General features: G+C 35.8%; 1 protein-coding gene across 4 annotated transcripts in view; it reads right to left on the minus strand.

The window, feature by feature from the left end:
* NEDD4 (NEDD4 E3 ubiquitin protein ligase) overlaps window positions 1-18037 on the minus strand; it is a 120739-nt gene that overhangs the window by 57930 nt on the left and 44772 nt on the right. For 3 of the 4 annotated variants that reach the window (XM_036929716.2, XM_036929714.2, XM_036929715.2), the window contains one exon: window positions 14544-14597. In XM_036929716.2, the coding sequence (XP_036785611.2) occupies window positions 14544-14597 (54 nt within the window). Of the gene's footprint in view, window positions 1-6183; window positions 9766-14543; window positions 14598-18037 lie in introns of those variants that run through there. The other variant, XM_036929713.2, reaches the window with a different exon arrangement.

Genomic DNA, 18037 nt, shown 5'->3' on the forward strand with positions numbered 1-18037 from the left:
CTGACAACTTAATAAGCCATCCTCCAATTGTAATCCTTAAAGCATTAGAAGACAACTTACCAACAAAAATTTGACAGAAAAACAAAACAAAGAAAATTTGAGAGAAAAAGAAAAAAAGGAAGTAGTCCTAGATAACATTTTTATCTATGTCATAAAATGTTAAACTCTCAACTTTTAAAAGGGGTTCAAAAGATAAAAATTCTGTTAAGAATATTTCAGTACTTAATGAACACTGCATTTAAAGACGTTGTTGTACCACCAATATCCTTGATGTAAATTTTTTATTGCTTGGCAATATTTTTTCTATTTGGATAAATCACAAAATGTTTCACTGTTAGGGTTTTGTAATACGTCTAAGTCAAGAGAAGGCTTTACCTTTATTTTTCCCCACAGATGTCCCAGAGCCTAACTAGAAATGTCATAGATTTGCTTGGTCAAAGTATTCTTTGCTGTGCTAGCCCATGAATTCAGCTGCAAGGTGGAGAAACATACTAGCTGTTTGCCCTTCAAGTTTTCAGATCTGCTCTAGTTACATCCAACAAGTTTTGTTAAATCTAAACAAAGATAAAGCTGCTTTTCAACAACTGCTCCCATATTGAAAGCCTCCCCGAAAAGACCTCACTGAACTAGGACAGATCCACTCACTTCTTGTTTTGAAAAGCTTTCTTTTATCTCTTAAGTGTTTGTCTTCCTCTAGCCATAGTCTTCCAAACTCACACATGGCCACAAGGCATACTGAATCACACACTTGAGCACTACTTTGGGTATTTCTTGCATATGCTGGCAAGATGATTGGTGCCCTTTCTCAGCACTCATTCACTCCTGCTATCCATGTTTTGACCTTGATACATTGGCTGGCTACATCGAGGGACCTTGCCAAGCCCTTTCTGTTTAAATGGGCTCCTGATCCTGGCTTCTTCTTATCTATTATTCCACTGTCACACATAATATAAAAGTGTGGTCTACAAGGGTGAGGCTCAGAACAGCTAGCATGTGGTGGGCCCCATATCCTGGAAGAAGTCAGTGACAGAAAGACAAAGGTTCCTATTCTCCAAGTAGTTTCTGGGAATAGGCCTTAAAACCTAACTTGTTTTCTACATGGAAACTCTGTTTTTGTTTTGTCTTTTTTTTGGTGGGGGGTGGGTAGGAATGGGGGGGGGTTGATGAGAAAGTTAGAGTAATGCTATCAAAATGAGTTGTGACTATTCATAGGCAGTCTCAAGTTTCACTTCTAGTTTTTTGTTTCCTTCATTTCATATTGCCGAATTTCCATTTGCGTTTTCATCGCCCATACTCACTCATTCTATATAGTTTTAAGGTGAAAGAACAGAGTGACAGCCCTTCTCCCCCCTCCAGAATAGGGTGCACCACCCTTGCAGACAGAGAATTTGTCTTATGTACCTTATATCCACCTAATACCATGTCTTCTATATAGCAGCCATGAAATATATACATTGCTTACACTAACTTCTGCCTATTTTATGACATTGAGCAAGCAACCTATCTCTTCTGCTCCCTTACCTGTTTCATTCTTTCTTTAACCAGGCTTCTACACTATTTTCCTGAGCCTACTCTTGCCAAATTTACCAAGGACCTCCTAATTGCCAGTCAATGGATACATAACTCTTTGGCGACTTATGCTGCCCCTATTGAATTTTCCCTTCTCTTGACTTCCATGTCTCCAAGCTTTCCCGGCCTCTCTGCCCCTCCAGTGGGTCTTTCTTGGTTTCCTCTTTATCGCTTCTTCCACTATTTTCCCAAAGTTGGTGGTCCCCAGAATTCTGATTTATCACCCCCTCCAGTCTCACTTCCATGCTTTTCAATTAATCCATACCTAAGGCTTCAACTGTACTCCTGATTCTAAAGCTGCGTTTCCAGCCCACTCTCCTCTATCTCCAGCTGCCCTACTTAACATCAGCACTACCAGAGCAGCCTCTCAGTACATGAATTTCAGAATGCAGGATTTCTTCTTCATCTTCCCAGTCTGGCCCCTTCTCCTAAAGTCTCTCTTACTTCATGACATCACCATTCACCCAATCATCCAAGTTAAGAAAATTTTGATTTATTTATAATCCATGGTGTCATAAAAATTTATCATCTAAAAACATAAAAATGAGCACATTACACTCTCAAATAAACACTTACATTGCCGAACTATTGTCTGTCAGCAGAAAACACACTGCTTTCTCTTCAGCATGAGGTACTATACCCAATGGGACTTGAACCCACTTCCAGCACATCATCTCCTCCTCACGTCCCTGGATTCCCTATGCGAGAATCACACTGAACTATTCACAGTGGGATTCTTTCATACCTTTAGCCTCGCATGTGCAGCTGCTTCTGCTTAAAGCAACGATTCACAACAGAGGTCACTTTTGGCCCTGAGGGACATCTAGCAATGTCTGGAGACAATTTTTGATTGTCACACTGAGGGAAAGGGTGCTTCTGGCCTTGAGAGGCCAGAGATGCTGCTAAATATCCTATCAGCAGGGCAGCCCCCACAACAGAAAGCACACAGCCTACAATGCCAATCATGCTGAGATTGAGAATCTCTATCCTAGAATATCCTCCCTGATTTCTTTGCCCAGTGACTCCAACTCATCTACTAAGACTCAGCTCAGATGTCCCCTCTGTGGAGCCTTCCTTCCTTTACCAAGCAGGTCCTGTCCTCCAGGCAAATAATGTTTCTTTCTTACTCTCTCATACATACTTCTATTTCAGCACATCACACATTAGACTGAAATTTTTGTTTACCAGGGTGTCTCTATTACTAGAATGGGAGTTCCCCCAAGTAGAGACTGTGCTTTATTATCTTTAATTCCCAGAGCTTGGGTCAGCATCTAGTAAACAGCAGGTACTCAAATGTGTGTTGGATGAATTAATTAAAGACACATCGCCAGAGAAATATGAAATATTTCTGAATCAAGTAATTCAGCATCCTGAACCACTTTGAAATTAGTATTATAGTTCCTCAGCTCCAAGAAATATATATATATAAGCATATATTTCTCACCAAATTTCTAAAACTGTTCATTAACGTTGTTGCATCACAATTTTAGAGTCAATATTTATAAACTGTATTGTTTTTTACAGGAAAGATTAAGTGTTGTTCAAATTAAATTTAGCTAAATGTCCCTAAATATTCTGCTAAAGTTAATAAAATAAGGGCTGATGAAATAAAGGAACACTAAAAAAAAGTATATTATTTAAAACATTTATTTTAGGAAGAACAGCTAAATAAATTATTGAAGGTTATAATCTTGAGATTAGTGTTAAAGATTTTGAAATAACTGAGACATTGTTTTTGAAAGTTCACTGCACTAGGCTTAAGCAATTTACCTACCCAGGATTAAGTAACAGAAATTGAACATAAACTTTTATAACAAAAAGAAAAAATGTAAAGCCAAACTTTCTAATAAAAACATGCATATATGTGAAGAATGGAAAACATGTACAAGCTTGGATGCTAAGGTACTTTCAATAATAGGGTAATAAAATCTCTGCACATCCTAATAACTAACATAGGAGATTTAGAAAGTGACAGGCTGGGAAAAATTATTGAGGTAAACTATTATACAGTAAACTATTACACAGTAATTTTTGAAACTAGGTAAAAACTACCTTAGCCCAACAAAATATTACACACAATGTTAAAATCAACTATGTACTTTCAGATCAAAAGTCACTATACAGACTTTACAAAAGTAATATTGTATTTCAAAAAGTATATGTAATAAACATATGTCAGTTGCTGTTATGTTGACTGCAAATAAATAAAATAAATATTATCATGCAGTCTACAAACACCTATTGTCATTCGAAGTTGTAAACATAGAGCAGAGTCCTGTCAACAAATATAGGTAAAAGTCTGACTAGACTTAAAAAATTAGCCATTAACGATCTGGTGTTATAGAGAGCTAGAAACTGGATATTATGCTGCTAGAGAGGGTAGCTACACACATGAGAAAAGAATCTTTAGCCTGCTCAGTGCTTTAGAAACCAGGGTCTCTGAACCACAGCACTGATTTAATTTCACGGCTGCTCGGTACAGATAGCTAACGTTACTAAATGCTACTCTAATATCAACTTGTTAAATGTGAATCCAGACTCAGCATATCAGAATACTGACCCAGACTAACTGGAGTCATGGCAAATATTTTGGGAGCCGTTTATTTATAAATGAGTTACAATATACCACTATAATTAGATTAATATACAATTATTGATAAACACAGGATTATTTCTAAAGCCCCATTATTGTTGCCACTGCTATGTTAAGATAAAACATTAGCATTTTCCTCTAAAAAAAAAGACCTTGATTTACCACTGAGCAATTAGATCAATTTAGATCTAGTATATGTTGAATTTAATATCACTATATATTTACAATGTTTTAATAAAAAGTTGTTTAATAAACACTTAAAGGAGGGACAGTTTAAAGCTCTCCAGCAAACTACACACTTCTGAACTATTTTATAATCAAATAATCTACCAAAAGAAAAAAGAAAAGAATCTGCACAAGGCTAAGTATTTGGATGTCACACACACACAAAACCTAAGTTATCTTACCTAAGTTAAATAAAACAAATAAAAGTATATCGTTTTCATCATGCAAAAGGCAGCTAGTCACACTATTAAAAACCATTAAAATACCATTTTTCAAAAAGCATCAACAGCAAACTATATTACCACAAAACCAACTATTTTAAGGCTATTCCTATAAATATTGTAAGCTAATTATTTCCTTTCAGATTATTTCATTACATATAAAATAAATTTACAAGGTACATGTAATTCAATTAGCAAACTATTACTTTCTTTCTTCATAATACCACTTCATTGCTTGCTTTCAGAGGTCAAAACAATTGAATGGATTATAACCTCCTCAAGGCTGATTTTAAAAAAGTTTTGTGAGTGGAATAATTCTAAAACATAGATCAGAACTTGAAATTTGATCCTTATTCATTCTCCATAAAGTAGTTGCTTATATTAACATGTGGGCTTTGGGTTAACGATTATATTGACGAGATTTCAGAAGAGAGAAACAAATGAACAATTATTTAGTATTTTATTCACCTAAAGCTACTTGTCCAGAAGGTCTTTTTAATTTTTAATGCAGATACTGAGTGTTTTATAAACACAGATAAACAAAAAAATTTTCCCTCAACTATTATGCACTGTCATCTAGAACTGATTTAGTCAGAAAAATGTTTTAGTTTCCTGGACTCTGGCAAGATTTTCTAAATACAGAAGTTAAAAAAGAATATTTAAGTTCAAAACAGTTCAAATACTTTGGAAAGGCCAAAATACATAAGAACTGTTTTGGTTAAGATTTATTAGAGTTACATATGATAAAGCAAAATTATCAAAATAACAATAAGGCAACTAGGAAATCATGGTAAATGCCTTGCAACTGAAACCAAATTCAAAAATATAAAATTTAGAATTCAATATTGTTGAAAGAGTCAGTTATATTTTAGAGGGCAGTCTTAACTGGTAGCTAAAGAAAAATAGGGTGGAAACAAAATTCCTGTGGTTACGGGTATCTACAACTGCAAATGCCATTTATTTTCCCTTTGCTTTAAACATGCAGCATCATAGTTTTAAAAAATTATCTAATAAATACATGTATTTTAGAGAAACATTTACTCTATGTTCATTTACAAGATTTTCACATTTTTATGTCGGTTTTTTTAGTGTTTAATATTTTAAATAATCATTCTATACTTTATTTCACAATGATTAAGTGGGAGGGATTACTAAATGGGCATTTTTGAAAGTTGGAATACAATATGGAGTTAGACGTTAAAGTACTATGCCACTTGAGGGAAAAATATACCAAGATAAGATGTTATAAAATAAATCATTATTTAAAGCTTGTTTTTATGCTACAGAAATGTTTTATGGCTTTAATCACTTTGTAAAGTTTTTTTCTAAATACGTATTTTCTACCTTGGTAAAATAACAAATAGAGTGAAAAACTATTGTGGGTTCTTCAGACTTACAAATATAAAATATTTGACTACAAATGACTTGCTAAAATATGACTATAGGACTACAAAATATCTGCTAGCTAAGGACCAGTAAAACATAAAACTGCTAAGTTATAATAAATTTTAGCAAAATATTTCATACAACTATGCTAGTATAAATTAACATTTATCAAGACCAAAGGAAACTCACCTTAGAAGAATGCTTCAAAGAATTAGAGAGTTCATTTGTGAAATCTCTATTGCTGTCTCTTGATAAATTATCAACTTTACCTTCATTTCCAGATGCAAACTTTATGAGCAATTGAGATGGTCCCCCCTTAGAACAACTGTGCTTAAGGCTGGATAAACAGGAAACATTTGGGTAAGTTCCTCTCAATGAAATACTTCTTTGTAAAATGCCATCGTTTTTGTTTATCTGTAAATTTGGTCTTTCCAACTGTCCGTTGATATTTATCTGATAATCTACATTTTGGGAGGATGGTAAACATGCAGCTGTCCTATGCATAAACTTAATATACTGTGAATCAGAATTAAGCTTAATTTCTGAAATCTCTGGTTTACAATCACCATTTGCTGTTTCACAATCAAATGTCGTTGCTTTTTGTTGTGTGAAATGCACTGAAACACAAGAATATCCTTCAGATGACTTTTCACAGGCAGTCTGGTTTGGACTATTATTTGCAATAACAATTTTCTTTTGAAATGAGCCCTTCCTGTGAAGTGGTTGTATGTCTCTTAATTCTCCGGGAATAAACATTGTCTTAGATAACCGAAGGCCACTGACAGCTGTTGAAAGAAATCCCTTAGTGCTAGTACCATCTTCACTGTGGGCAATTTCGCTAGGAGAAATAACAAATTGGTGTGAGGTTTGATAGGATCCTTTGCTTGGAAGAGTACCGGTACTTGTTGGAGAAGTTGGTGGAGTATTTGAAGGACTCCTAGGAAAAATGACTAAGGATGAACAACGTTTTAGTGGAATTTCTGAGTTCCTACTCACTGGCAATTTCATCATCTCCAGTCCATGCTCCAAGTCATCTTGGATGAAGGGAACTGTACTTGAGCTTCTGGAAAAAATTTCACATGGAGTAGAATTCCTGTTTGGCACACTTCTACTTGAGGTGCTGTCAGAAGATAAAGTTCCACCAAAAAAAGCGTCATCAGTTGGTGGGAAAGTATAACCACTGCTGTCACTGATGATACTGTGGGCATACGAACCTCCACTTGTGATACTTGTGCATGACCCATAATCACTACAGTTGCTGCTACAAGACCCATTCTCACTGGCTGAAAAGTTACTAAGGCCACTGCATATGGCAGAACTGCCTAAAAGGTCACCACCATTCACAGCATTCAGCTCATTATCAACCACAACACTGCTGTAAATGTCGTCCTTCAAGATGCAAGCAAATGAAGCATCATCACCATCAGCTAAGACATTGCTAGACTGAAGACATCCACTGTACCTTGTTGGCTGTAGTGAAATCTGCAGGCAGCTGCTCTTTTTATTAACATTTTCAGGTGAAGGAACAGATGATCTTCCCTGAGACTTAACGTTTTCCTTTATTAACGGAGCTAATGCAGTCTGTCTAGGAGTCAGCTTCATCTGAACAACGTTAGACGCTGAAATCCGTGTTGGTCTTTGGAAGCACATGGGAACATTGCTATCCAAATCATCTCTGGAGGTTTCTGACAAAGGGTAAGTGTTGCTTCTTCTGGCTGCAAAGTGCAATCGTAAACTTTGTGCCATTTGTTCTCATTTCCAAACATGTTAAGGGCTGAAAGTCATAACAAAGATCTCTGTCGGTAGACAGGCTAGAAGCAGCTGCACTGCATCGAAAGAAAAAATCATTTGTGGTGCTAATTGAGCTTCTTAAGTAGTAGTCTTTATCCTAAGTAAAACCTTAGATACCAGATATCATAGAAAGAAAAAGACGACCCATTCCTGAGACTGATGTTTCCAAATATCTTGAATTGCTTGTAGTCAAAATGCCTTCACTTACAAAGCACTTGATTTCCAGCAACCTTTAAGCTGAGCTCAGCTGCAGCAAACTGCCTCAAACACTGCCAACCTTGTTTCAATTATACCTTCTCCAATTTGCATGAATGAGTAACACAAGAACAACAATCTTCTAGCATTTCAAGTTGAAACAGTATTTTTTCACTCCAGCTCCTACTAAATGAACATTTAACCATGTGAATCACGGTGCCTATACTTTCTCCAGCAGAATTTGACCACTAATATTTTTACCCTTAGGGATAGAATTACAGGAAGTTGGTAGGAATGAAACCCCATGTAATTGAGTATCAAATCAAGGATTGAATTTCCAAATAGTAGCCATACTAGAAATTTAGTCAAGCTAGTTAATTTAGAAAGGAATACAGACTGTTAAATTTTATTAAATGAGGAAGTTCAAACAGTTGCATAAATTTGGAAATACCAACACTTTGAGGTGAATTAAAACTTTAGCATTAAATCAAATAGATAAATATTTTAGCTTCCAAAACCCTACTTACAGAAAGTGAAAGTTTAAGGATAGAAATACAAAATTAGCCTAGTAACACTACTGCAAAACTTGAGCATCTGTCTGAGAAAAAAAAGTTCGAGAGAAGCTGTCACCAAGCATTTTCTCCTGTAATTTTAAGGCCTTTTCCAGCCAAGTGGTACAGTCTTTAAATGATGCCATTTATATTTTGACTATTAAAACTCTGCCAAGAAATAGCCTAAGCAAACATTCCATAAAAAATATATGCAGATTAGACAGAAAAACTATACCCCAATATAATTTAAGCACACAAGATATTTTATTCCACTGTCTCTGCAATTCATTCACTTAAGCGAGTGTTGTGGTAAGTAAAGAAGTCTAAAAAGGATTTAACACATCAAATAAACATCTCTCAATGCCAATTTTGTTCAGACTCTAAGAGCTCTTTGCTGGCCCCTACTGGTGCAGTGAAACAATCCATTCAGCTACTAGATGTCTATAAAGAAATACAAACCATACTGCATACTTCTTTATATAAACAAAGTACATAGTTGTTTACATTTTTGAGTACTGGAACTACCTAGAGGGGAATTACTTACTACTTTTGATAAAGCTCCCACAGTTGAGAACAGTAGACTGTTTGTTCTCTTAGAGGTTGTGATTTTGTATTTATATATTTTTTCTTTCTATTTATTTAACCTTTATTTTCAGTTTACTAGGTAATAAAAGTTTAATATTTTAATTTCTCCCCTAAATGTCATACACCAAGGCCGGTATTCTTGTTGAAAGAAACAAATTTATTTTTAAATAATACTCTAGGGTATATTTAAACCCCTTACCTGAATTTTATAGCTGGAACTCCAGTAATAAATATATACTGGCTCATTCATAGGAAAGTAAAAAGTAAAATAGTTTAGTTGTTTACACCACATGGTACTACACCCAAGTTGTATTTTTCTAAGTAAGTTTTTTTCTAAGTAAAAGCAAATATGTAAAACATATACTTGCATTTTTGTTTAAAAAAGAAAACTCCTTACAATAAATCTATTCTCAATCTCCATTTTCTGAACAGCATTTTTAATCAATTGAGACATGACAAAATAGAAATATGGAATTTACTGTTATATTTCTGACTAGAATAAAAGGGCACTATGTTTTAGAATGTGTACAGTAATTGTAAACTTTGTAATAAGCTTGTTGTGTTATTTTGGTTTTGTATTATCTATCTTCTTTATGATTTTTCAGACTTCAGTAAATATACCCTTATAATCCTTTTTCTTTGTAGAAGGAAGAGTCCTGATCTTTTTACTTTGCCTTCAAATGTAATTTTTACTTCAACTTTTCTTCTTGAATTAAGTTAGGGGCTGATAACTCAAAGAATGGATTGTGTCTAATAGACTAATCAATGAGATCTAACCACTCATGCCTGTGGCCTAAAACTTCCAGTTAATAAGCAAAGCTCCTCTGGTTGTTAAATGTAAAATAACGAAACTCAGATATTTGGCCAGATAGAGGTTTTCTCTTTGGCAAGCTTCACTATAAGAATCAGTTTCATTTCCCCTAACCAGATTTTAAGGCTCTGGAGTGTGAGGACCACAACTAAACATTCCTTCTGATCCTCCTGAGCTCATGCTCAGCACTAAGTAAGTCCTAAGTAATGCCAGAGAGGAGGTTAAATGGATGAGTGGATGGCTACTGAAGTTACTGTGACTGCCTAACAGTTTCCTTCGGGATTTTTTTAAAAACTTGATCCAGCTACTACTTCTAAAGAAATATCAAAAGCTCACTGCACCTGGACAAGAAGGAATGATGCTTGAAAAATCTGCAGAGGGCATCAGCCAAGGAAAACTAAGGTAAGAGAACTATATGCACCTTCTAGCACTCCAGTCTGAGTTTAAATTCTAGAGAAGCTGAACACTTGGCCCTGCTGGCTCTTGTATAGGACTGTACAGAATCTGTGTTACTATTTTCACAATTACATGTAAATCCTGGGGAACGTGTGTTCAAGTGTAGCCCCTTAGCCAAACGGATGCCCTAAGAGGAGCATCAACCCATCTTCAGTGGAGAAGAGCTGCAGAGTGGTGACAGCCATTATTTGGGAGGAATCTATGCAAGTCCTATAGAATTTTATATTCTGGAATGAAATGGATGTCTTAGGATTAGAATGAAGCTCAAGATGCCACATTCTGAGATGTTTGATTATTGATCATCTGCACAGAAAATTATGATTATCTACATGCTTTGGATAGGCTCTGGATAACTCTGATCACTGACTAGAACTCTTAAGGCCACAGTCCATGAAGATGATTAACTATGTGTCAACCTGGCTAGGTTATTTTGCCCAGGTGTTCAGTCAAACACCAGTCTAGATGTTGCTATGAAAATATTTTTCAGATGTGATTAACATTTAAATAAGTAGATTTTGAATTAAATTAAATAAATAAATTGAAATAATTTTGAATTAAATAGATTTGAATTAAATAAATTGAAGTAAAGCAGATTAAATGCCATAATGTGGTGGGCCTCATCCAACCAACTGAAGGCCTTAAGAGCAAAGGACAGGTTTCTTAAAGAACAAGCAATTCTCTCTCAGACTACAACACAGAAATCCTGCTTGAGTTTCTCGCCTGCTGTCTTGCCCTGCAGATTTCCAACTCAAGACTGTAACACCGATTCCTACCTGAATCTTCAACCTGCCAGCTCTGCCCTACAGATTTCAGACTTGCTGGCTTCCACAGTTGCATGAAACAATTCCTTAAAATAAATCAATCCCTCTCTCTCGATTTCTCCCTTCCTCCCCACCACCCACACTGTGTGTGTGTGTGTCTCCTATTGGTTCTGTTTCTCTGGAAAACCCTGACTAATACAATCACTAAACCTGAGAGGCACAGCATCTCCATCAAGAACAGAGAATACAGAGGCTGGATGTCCTCAAGCTTCAGAGGCTGGATGTGTGCAGGTGTATCTCTTAGGTCAGTGACACAGATGTACTGACTTTTGCATCAGTGGGTAAAATTCTTTCAAAGGCATATCATTCTGAAATGTCCCACCACTATCACCATCACTAAACTGCTATACTTTATAGCCCTTAGGTCTTAAAATCAGCTGGGGAAAAAAAGGAATAAAAGTTTTCCAGCTAACTGGAAACTATTTCTGCTTAAAACTGTATCTGTGCTCTTTTCCATACATTTTCCAAAGAGAATTTGCTATGAAAAGGATACACTATTTAGTTGTGAATGCTACAGGAAAATAAAGACAAAATGACATTTACAGTGACATAGGCCATTTATTGCTATACAATCAAGCCTGTTACTACCCCAGTGGCTATAGTGTCTATGACATCTCCAGGTGATCTGTATACTGCTATTATCTGCAAGGACTAGCAGCAAATCAGAGGATTGGAGTGATGCACACATCCCCTGTTCTAATTATTTCTTGCTTCCTTTCGCTAGCACAATGGATCCCTAAATGGCATACCTTACTTGACACAAAAAATATGGTATCAGAATAATGTAAGTTGGTCACAGGATGGTAGTACAGCATGAAGAATATGGCCAATGGTTCTGTAACATCTTCCTATGTTGACAGATAGGAACTGCACCAGTTGGAGTGAGGATTTAATGATGTGTGTAACTGTTGAACCACTGTCATATACTTGCAACCAATGTAATATTGTGTATCAACTATAGTTCAATACAAAATGAAAATTTAAAAAATATTTTTAATGTGTCAGAGAGGAATAAATGCACACATCCACTGAGTATTAGATAATGCTTCATATTCATGGTGAAAAATTTTGAGTGCTTTGATAGCCACTATCTCATTTTATCCTCATCATCTATTCATTATATAGGTAGGGAAAGCATTGTTAATCCCCACTTTTTAAACATGAGAAAATATTTTCAGAAGGACTGAATACTTTGTCCAGGGTTCTAGCTAATATACCAGATCATAAGCAGGACTATGACAGGACTTCTGACTCCTTTGGTGTGTGGATCTATACTACTGTGTTCAATGCATTATTTTCTTTCTATTTTTAGCTTTAAAAGGTTTTTAAAAATGTTTATATATCATGTTTATAACTTTAGAAACATCCCACTGTCAATATCAAATACAATGCTTATTCTTTTGATGTATCATGACATCCAACATAATAAATAATATTATTTATTTATAAATAATAAATTTATATTTATTATATTCTACATAATAAATGCCCAGGAGTGTTAATGCACTGATTAATATATGACAAATATCAATTTTGGCGATGAAGAAAGTCAGACCATACTACAGTTATTGACATAAAAGCAGGGTGGCAAGCACAAACATGAGCTATCCCTCCTTGTGGACCACATGCAAGTAACTCAAAAAATAGTTCACCAACTGTGCACCCAAGAATCAGGGAGAAATTCACACCAGTGTCAGTAACAACAGGAAAAATAGCATAGTAATACCCAGGAACCCAGAAAGGCAATCCCAAAATATGAATCTTAGAGATATACTCATGTGTGTACATTAGGAAACATGGCAGGAATGTTTATAAACTGGTAATAGCAAAGAACTAGAAACAACACTAATTCAGGAAGATAAATAGATAAATTATACTATTATGGTATTTGCAAATGAAGGGAAACCATGCATCAGTGCAAATGTGTTATCATGGACCAATCTCACAAAAAAAACATTAAGCAAAAAATATGTCACAGGGGAATGTATTCAGAGTGATGTTTTAATACATGAAAAAATATGAAAAAGGGAACTGTTTTTTTAGGAATACATATATACCTGATAAAAATATATTTCGAAGCAAGAAAATGATAAACACAATATTCAGGACAGTGGCTACTACATGTGGGGGTAAAAAAGGACATGCAGTTAGGGAGGGGTAGGATTTTAAAGATTTTGGTAATGTTCTAATTATTAAGTTGAGCAAATATTTTGTCTAGTTACTTAAAATAAATATTCATATTACATGTGCTTTTTTTGTATGTATATTTCATGAATAAAAAACACCAATACTAAATATTTCACCTGGTCTCATCTAGAAGGAAAACAAATGTGTAGAGACAGGCAGGGAAAAAAAAGAAAACATACCCTGTTTTATAGAAAAAGTATAGACAAACAGAAAACAAAAAGCTTTGCTACTGTCTATATCAGATAACAAAATCATCAACATCTGTCACTCAGCCTTAAAATTATAGATTGTCAGTTAGTGATCAGGTCTCCTTTGGCGGCAAAAAAAGCATCTTTGCTTATTATTATGCTAACTAATAATTCCATTTGCAGTATTTTCAGATATTAGCAGTTAACTATTTTGAGGGAAAGAAACATGTGACATAGTGCAACACTAAAAAAGATTCCTTAAGATATCAATAATACTTTAATTAAAAAAACGGATTCTTAAAAATAATCCTGTTTCTTTGTTTGCTAAAAGAATAAGTGAAACTTGAATAATAAATAAAAAATGAATAAAAAATAAAAGAGACAACATTAGGAAAAGGATAGGACTTCAGAAATAGTCTTTAGGAAATCAGGAAGCAGAATTATCATTTTATAAAAATACAATCAACATTATTATAAAGATAAAATCAACTATCATGTTATAAAAGTAAAATTAATTTTAATCAGTGTAAAGAGGATAGTTTTCCTTCGTAGAAGAGTGAGGATAAGAGAGTGGGTGGGAGGTCGTAACTAGACACAGGTAACCCGAAGAAATGCACTGGCATGAGGCGGCACAACTGAAGACACTGGGAGAAGGATCCCTGAGCCTGGGGACAGCTGACCAGGCTATGTGGATGAATGTGAGGGAGAGAGAGGCCAGCTTTCCTGCCATCTTCTGTCACAACAAGCCATGAGTCTAATCTGTTGAGAACTGACAATCGCAAGAGGTGCCTAGAAGAATGAAAGGACAGTACCACCAGGAGGTAGAAAAAAAATGTGTATGAGCCTCACCATTTTGCCCAGAGCCTCCATAACCACCCTAAATCATCTCCCAGCCCACTTCTCCTTGCTGCTCTACTGAAGCGTACCCTTGCTTCATACTTCACACTAGGACAATGTAACTTACCAATCGATTTTCATCAAATACTTCAAAAAGAAGCCGGTGCTGCTGTGGATGAACCTAAGTAAGAAAAACACAACTTTTCTTTAAACACAAATGAACATCAATCCACAGACATTGAGAAATAAATGCCTGAAAATGTTGCCATTCCCCAATTTCTTTATTTACAGTGTATTTTAAACTGAAGATACTGAATACAAAAGCAGACCAGTCACATGTCACACATTTTCTAATAGTTTTACCATAAACAACAAAGTGGATTTGGTTGCTTATTTTTTTCATTTTTTCTAAAATAAAGTAAAATAAAATTTCAAAACATTATTTAAATGTTTGCAAACACCTAAAAATATAGATTAGATTTTAACTTCCTATTATCAGTTTTATTTACTCACTTTCTATTTATCACATTAGAACTACTCAGAGTGACAGTGATTATGGAAACTAATCCTGAGTCCTTTCAGTGCTGCACTTGAAAAAAACCTGAATTGTATTAGTACTGACTCGATAAAACGATATGTTGCTTTTCTGTTTAAAGTACATAAGCAGTCAAAAAACCCTGAGTTTACACTTACTCTTATATTTTACAGCATGAGTAAAAATTACCATACAATACTTTGTATTTTAAAACTGATATTTTCACTCTTGCTGTTTTTGCTGAAATATTTCAACATTAACTTAGTATCTACTAAATAGCAAACACAAAAGAAAATCTTTAATCATTTTTATACCACTTTTATGTTATAAAAGTAAAATTAATTTTAATCAGTGTAAAGAGGATAGTTTTTACCAGCAGTTAAGGTGATATATAAAAAATCTTCCCATTTAAGTTGATTTTCTACTGATAAATATATTACATTACATACTACAATATTTTAAAGCTTTGGTTTACATGTCCAAAGTATTGATGGCCTTCAGAAAAAAAGTCCTATAAGTTTGACAAAAATATTTAGGAACCTAACCCAATGTCCCCTCTCACTCAGTCCTCCTGAGAACATAATCCTAATTTTACCCACAGCAGTGTGCCCAGGGCCACCACACTGTACAGCTCTGGGAAAGAGAGGCATTAATTTTTTTTACACTGAAGTGTAACACACATTCAGTATAGTTTACTAACCTTAAATATACAGCCTGATAACTATATATATATATATATATTTATTTATTTATACTGTGTTATCTTTACCCAGATTAAAATACTGAACACTCCATTCCATTTTATCTATTATTTTCTATTAAGAACAGTGCCCTCTGGACCTGTTCAACATTGACTCTGAATATGTCTAACTCTTGGGCAGAAAGACAGAAATGAGCGGGATGAAAAGGAGAGAGGGTCCCTCCAAAATGACTCAGGGAGTTGATCAGATAGAGTCAGAGAGCCAGAAATGACTCAGAGAGTTAATCAGATGAAGCCACAGGGTCCAAGAGTGACTCAGGAAATGTCCAGGGTCCCCCAGATAAGAAACATCAGAGGCACACGCACAGCACAGCCCCTGTCCTCACTGCACTAACCAGAACGAGCCTAGAGGGCTAAGAGCTGTCAGTCAAGGACTTCTCTGCCCTGCCAAAACCACATAATAGAAGCCTCAGAATGGGCATCCAGGCCTGTCTCACCTTAGGCAGGTCTGCTCGGTTACTCTGCGCAGAGTGTATGAAAACTTACTTTGCTTTCTTGACTTTGGTTTCTCATCTCACTATATCTGACTTCCCTGTGACACGGAGCCAAATTCCTTCCTTTCTAACATATCTAGACCTAAAAATGGTTTCCTTGTACCTTTGGGTGACCACAGAGGCCAACTCATTGGCAGTCACTGGATAAACTTCTGAGAGAGCTCTTTAAATGTCTCTCATGGCTGACTCGGCTGGGAGAGATGCCCCTTCGGCCCTTTGCATTTCTCTTTCCTGTCTGGAACTTGGTTAGGACAGCTGGCTCTCCCACAGTCATACTGCTAACCAAGGAGCAGTTATGAAGATGGAAGCCCCAGTCATGCACTAGACACCATAGACAGAGAAAAACAGTGTAAGACAATCATGTTTTCTAAGAAGATGTAGAGGAAGTCTGGGGCAAGAGATGAAATCTGAGCTGACTTGAAAGATGGGAAGAATTTGAGTAAGGAAGTACAGAGAACGTTCACAGCAAGGAGACCGCATGAGGAATGGCATGCAAGCAGAATGAGCACGCTCTTAGGAGAGCAAACTGATTAGGAACATTTTTGTGTTAGAAAGTGGCAAGAAAAATTTGGTTAGTTAGGGTAGAGACAGGCTGAGGGCACTGAAATCCAGAGAGGGTACTAAGACTTGATTGGTAGGGAAGAAAATGAAGCTTTTAAAGGAAAAATGGCATGATGCTGGTCATCTGTAAATATTATTTTGTCAGCAATACACAAAATGAATTGGACTGGGGAGAGACCCTAGAGTCCAGAGGGACTGTGGCTCTAGTAGCTCAGGAATAAATGATGAGAGCTTTGCTTGGGATGGTCCTAGTGAGAATAAGCAGGGAGACAATGCCATGAAAAACACATTTTGAGGGTCTCAGTAAAAAAAGTGAAAGGTCTCAGTGTCTATCAAAGTACCTAGCAGACACCAGAGACATTCAATGGATACTGTTAAGGAAACAGGTATAATATCTGATCTAATCAGGCCTCTGCTGTACTGGTTCAAGCTATAATCAACAGCTTCTTAACAGGACTTGCTACCCTATGTTATCTTTTTAATCTAGCTCTTCTACTATAACTGGAGTGACTTACCCTACAGGACAGTTTAGGCCATCTTTACTGCCTTCCTCAAAAGTTGTTCCCACAACCTAAAGAATACATGTGAACACCCTGGGCATGGAACGATTCTTTTATCTGAATCCAGTCTGCCTTTCTAGCCTCGTCTCCTAAAACTGTCCCCTTGCCCACCCAAATACACACATACCCTATGTTCTGATCACACGAGGAACATACTTCTGTTTCTGTACTTTCTGACCTGTGCTTCTGTGCATGCTAAGGTCTCTTACCTACAACAACTCTGCTCTACATGTCCAAAATGGGCCCACCGTTCAAGCCTCAGCCCAAATGTCAATTCCTCCCTAAAGCCTCAACTCCCCTGTCACTCCTATTCCTGTTTTCAATTTATTACAACACTGACTGCTCTTTATTAAAGTTAACTGGGTATAGGTGCTATCTCCCTGCTGAATTATAAATATCAAAAAAGACTTAATTATATATGAGAAGATAAGTAGTGATTCTATATCATCTTACTACGCTGATGGACAGTGACTGTAATGGGGTATGTGGGGGGGACTTGGTGATGGGGGAATCTAGTAACCATAATGTTGTTCAAGTAATTGTACATTAACGATATAAAAAAAGACTTATTTATGTTGTTTTTGTATATCAGAAGCACACAATAAATACAAAAATGCAATTAAAAATGTAGGGTGAGAATAGTAATTAAAAGTGGCAGCTTGAACACAAATATTTACCCTCTCCCTCCTGAGATCCTCTTCAAGTAATAGT

Source organism: Manis pentadactyla, chromosome 11, assembly GCF_030020395.1.
Source record: "Manis pentadactyla isolate mManPen7 chromosome 11, mManPen7.hap1, whole genome shotgun sequence".
Taxonomy (NCBI): Eukaryota; Metazoa; Chordata; class Mammalia; order Pholidota; family Manidae; genus Manis; species Manis pentadactyla.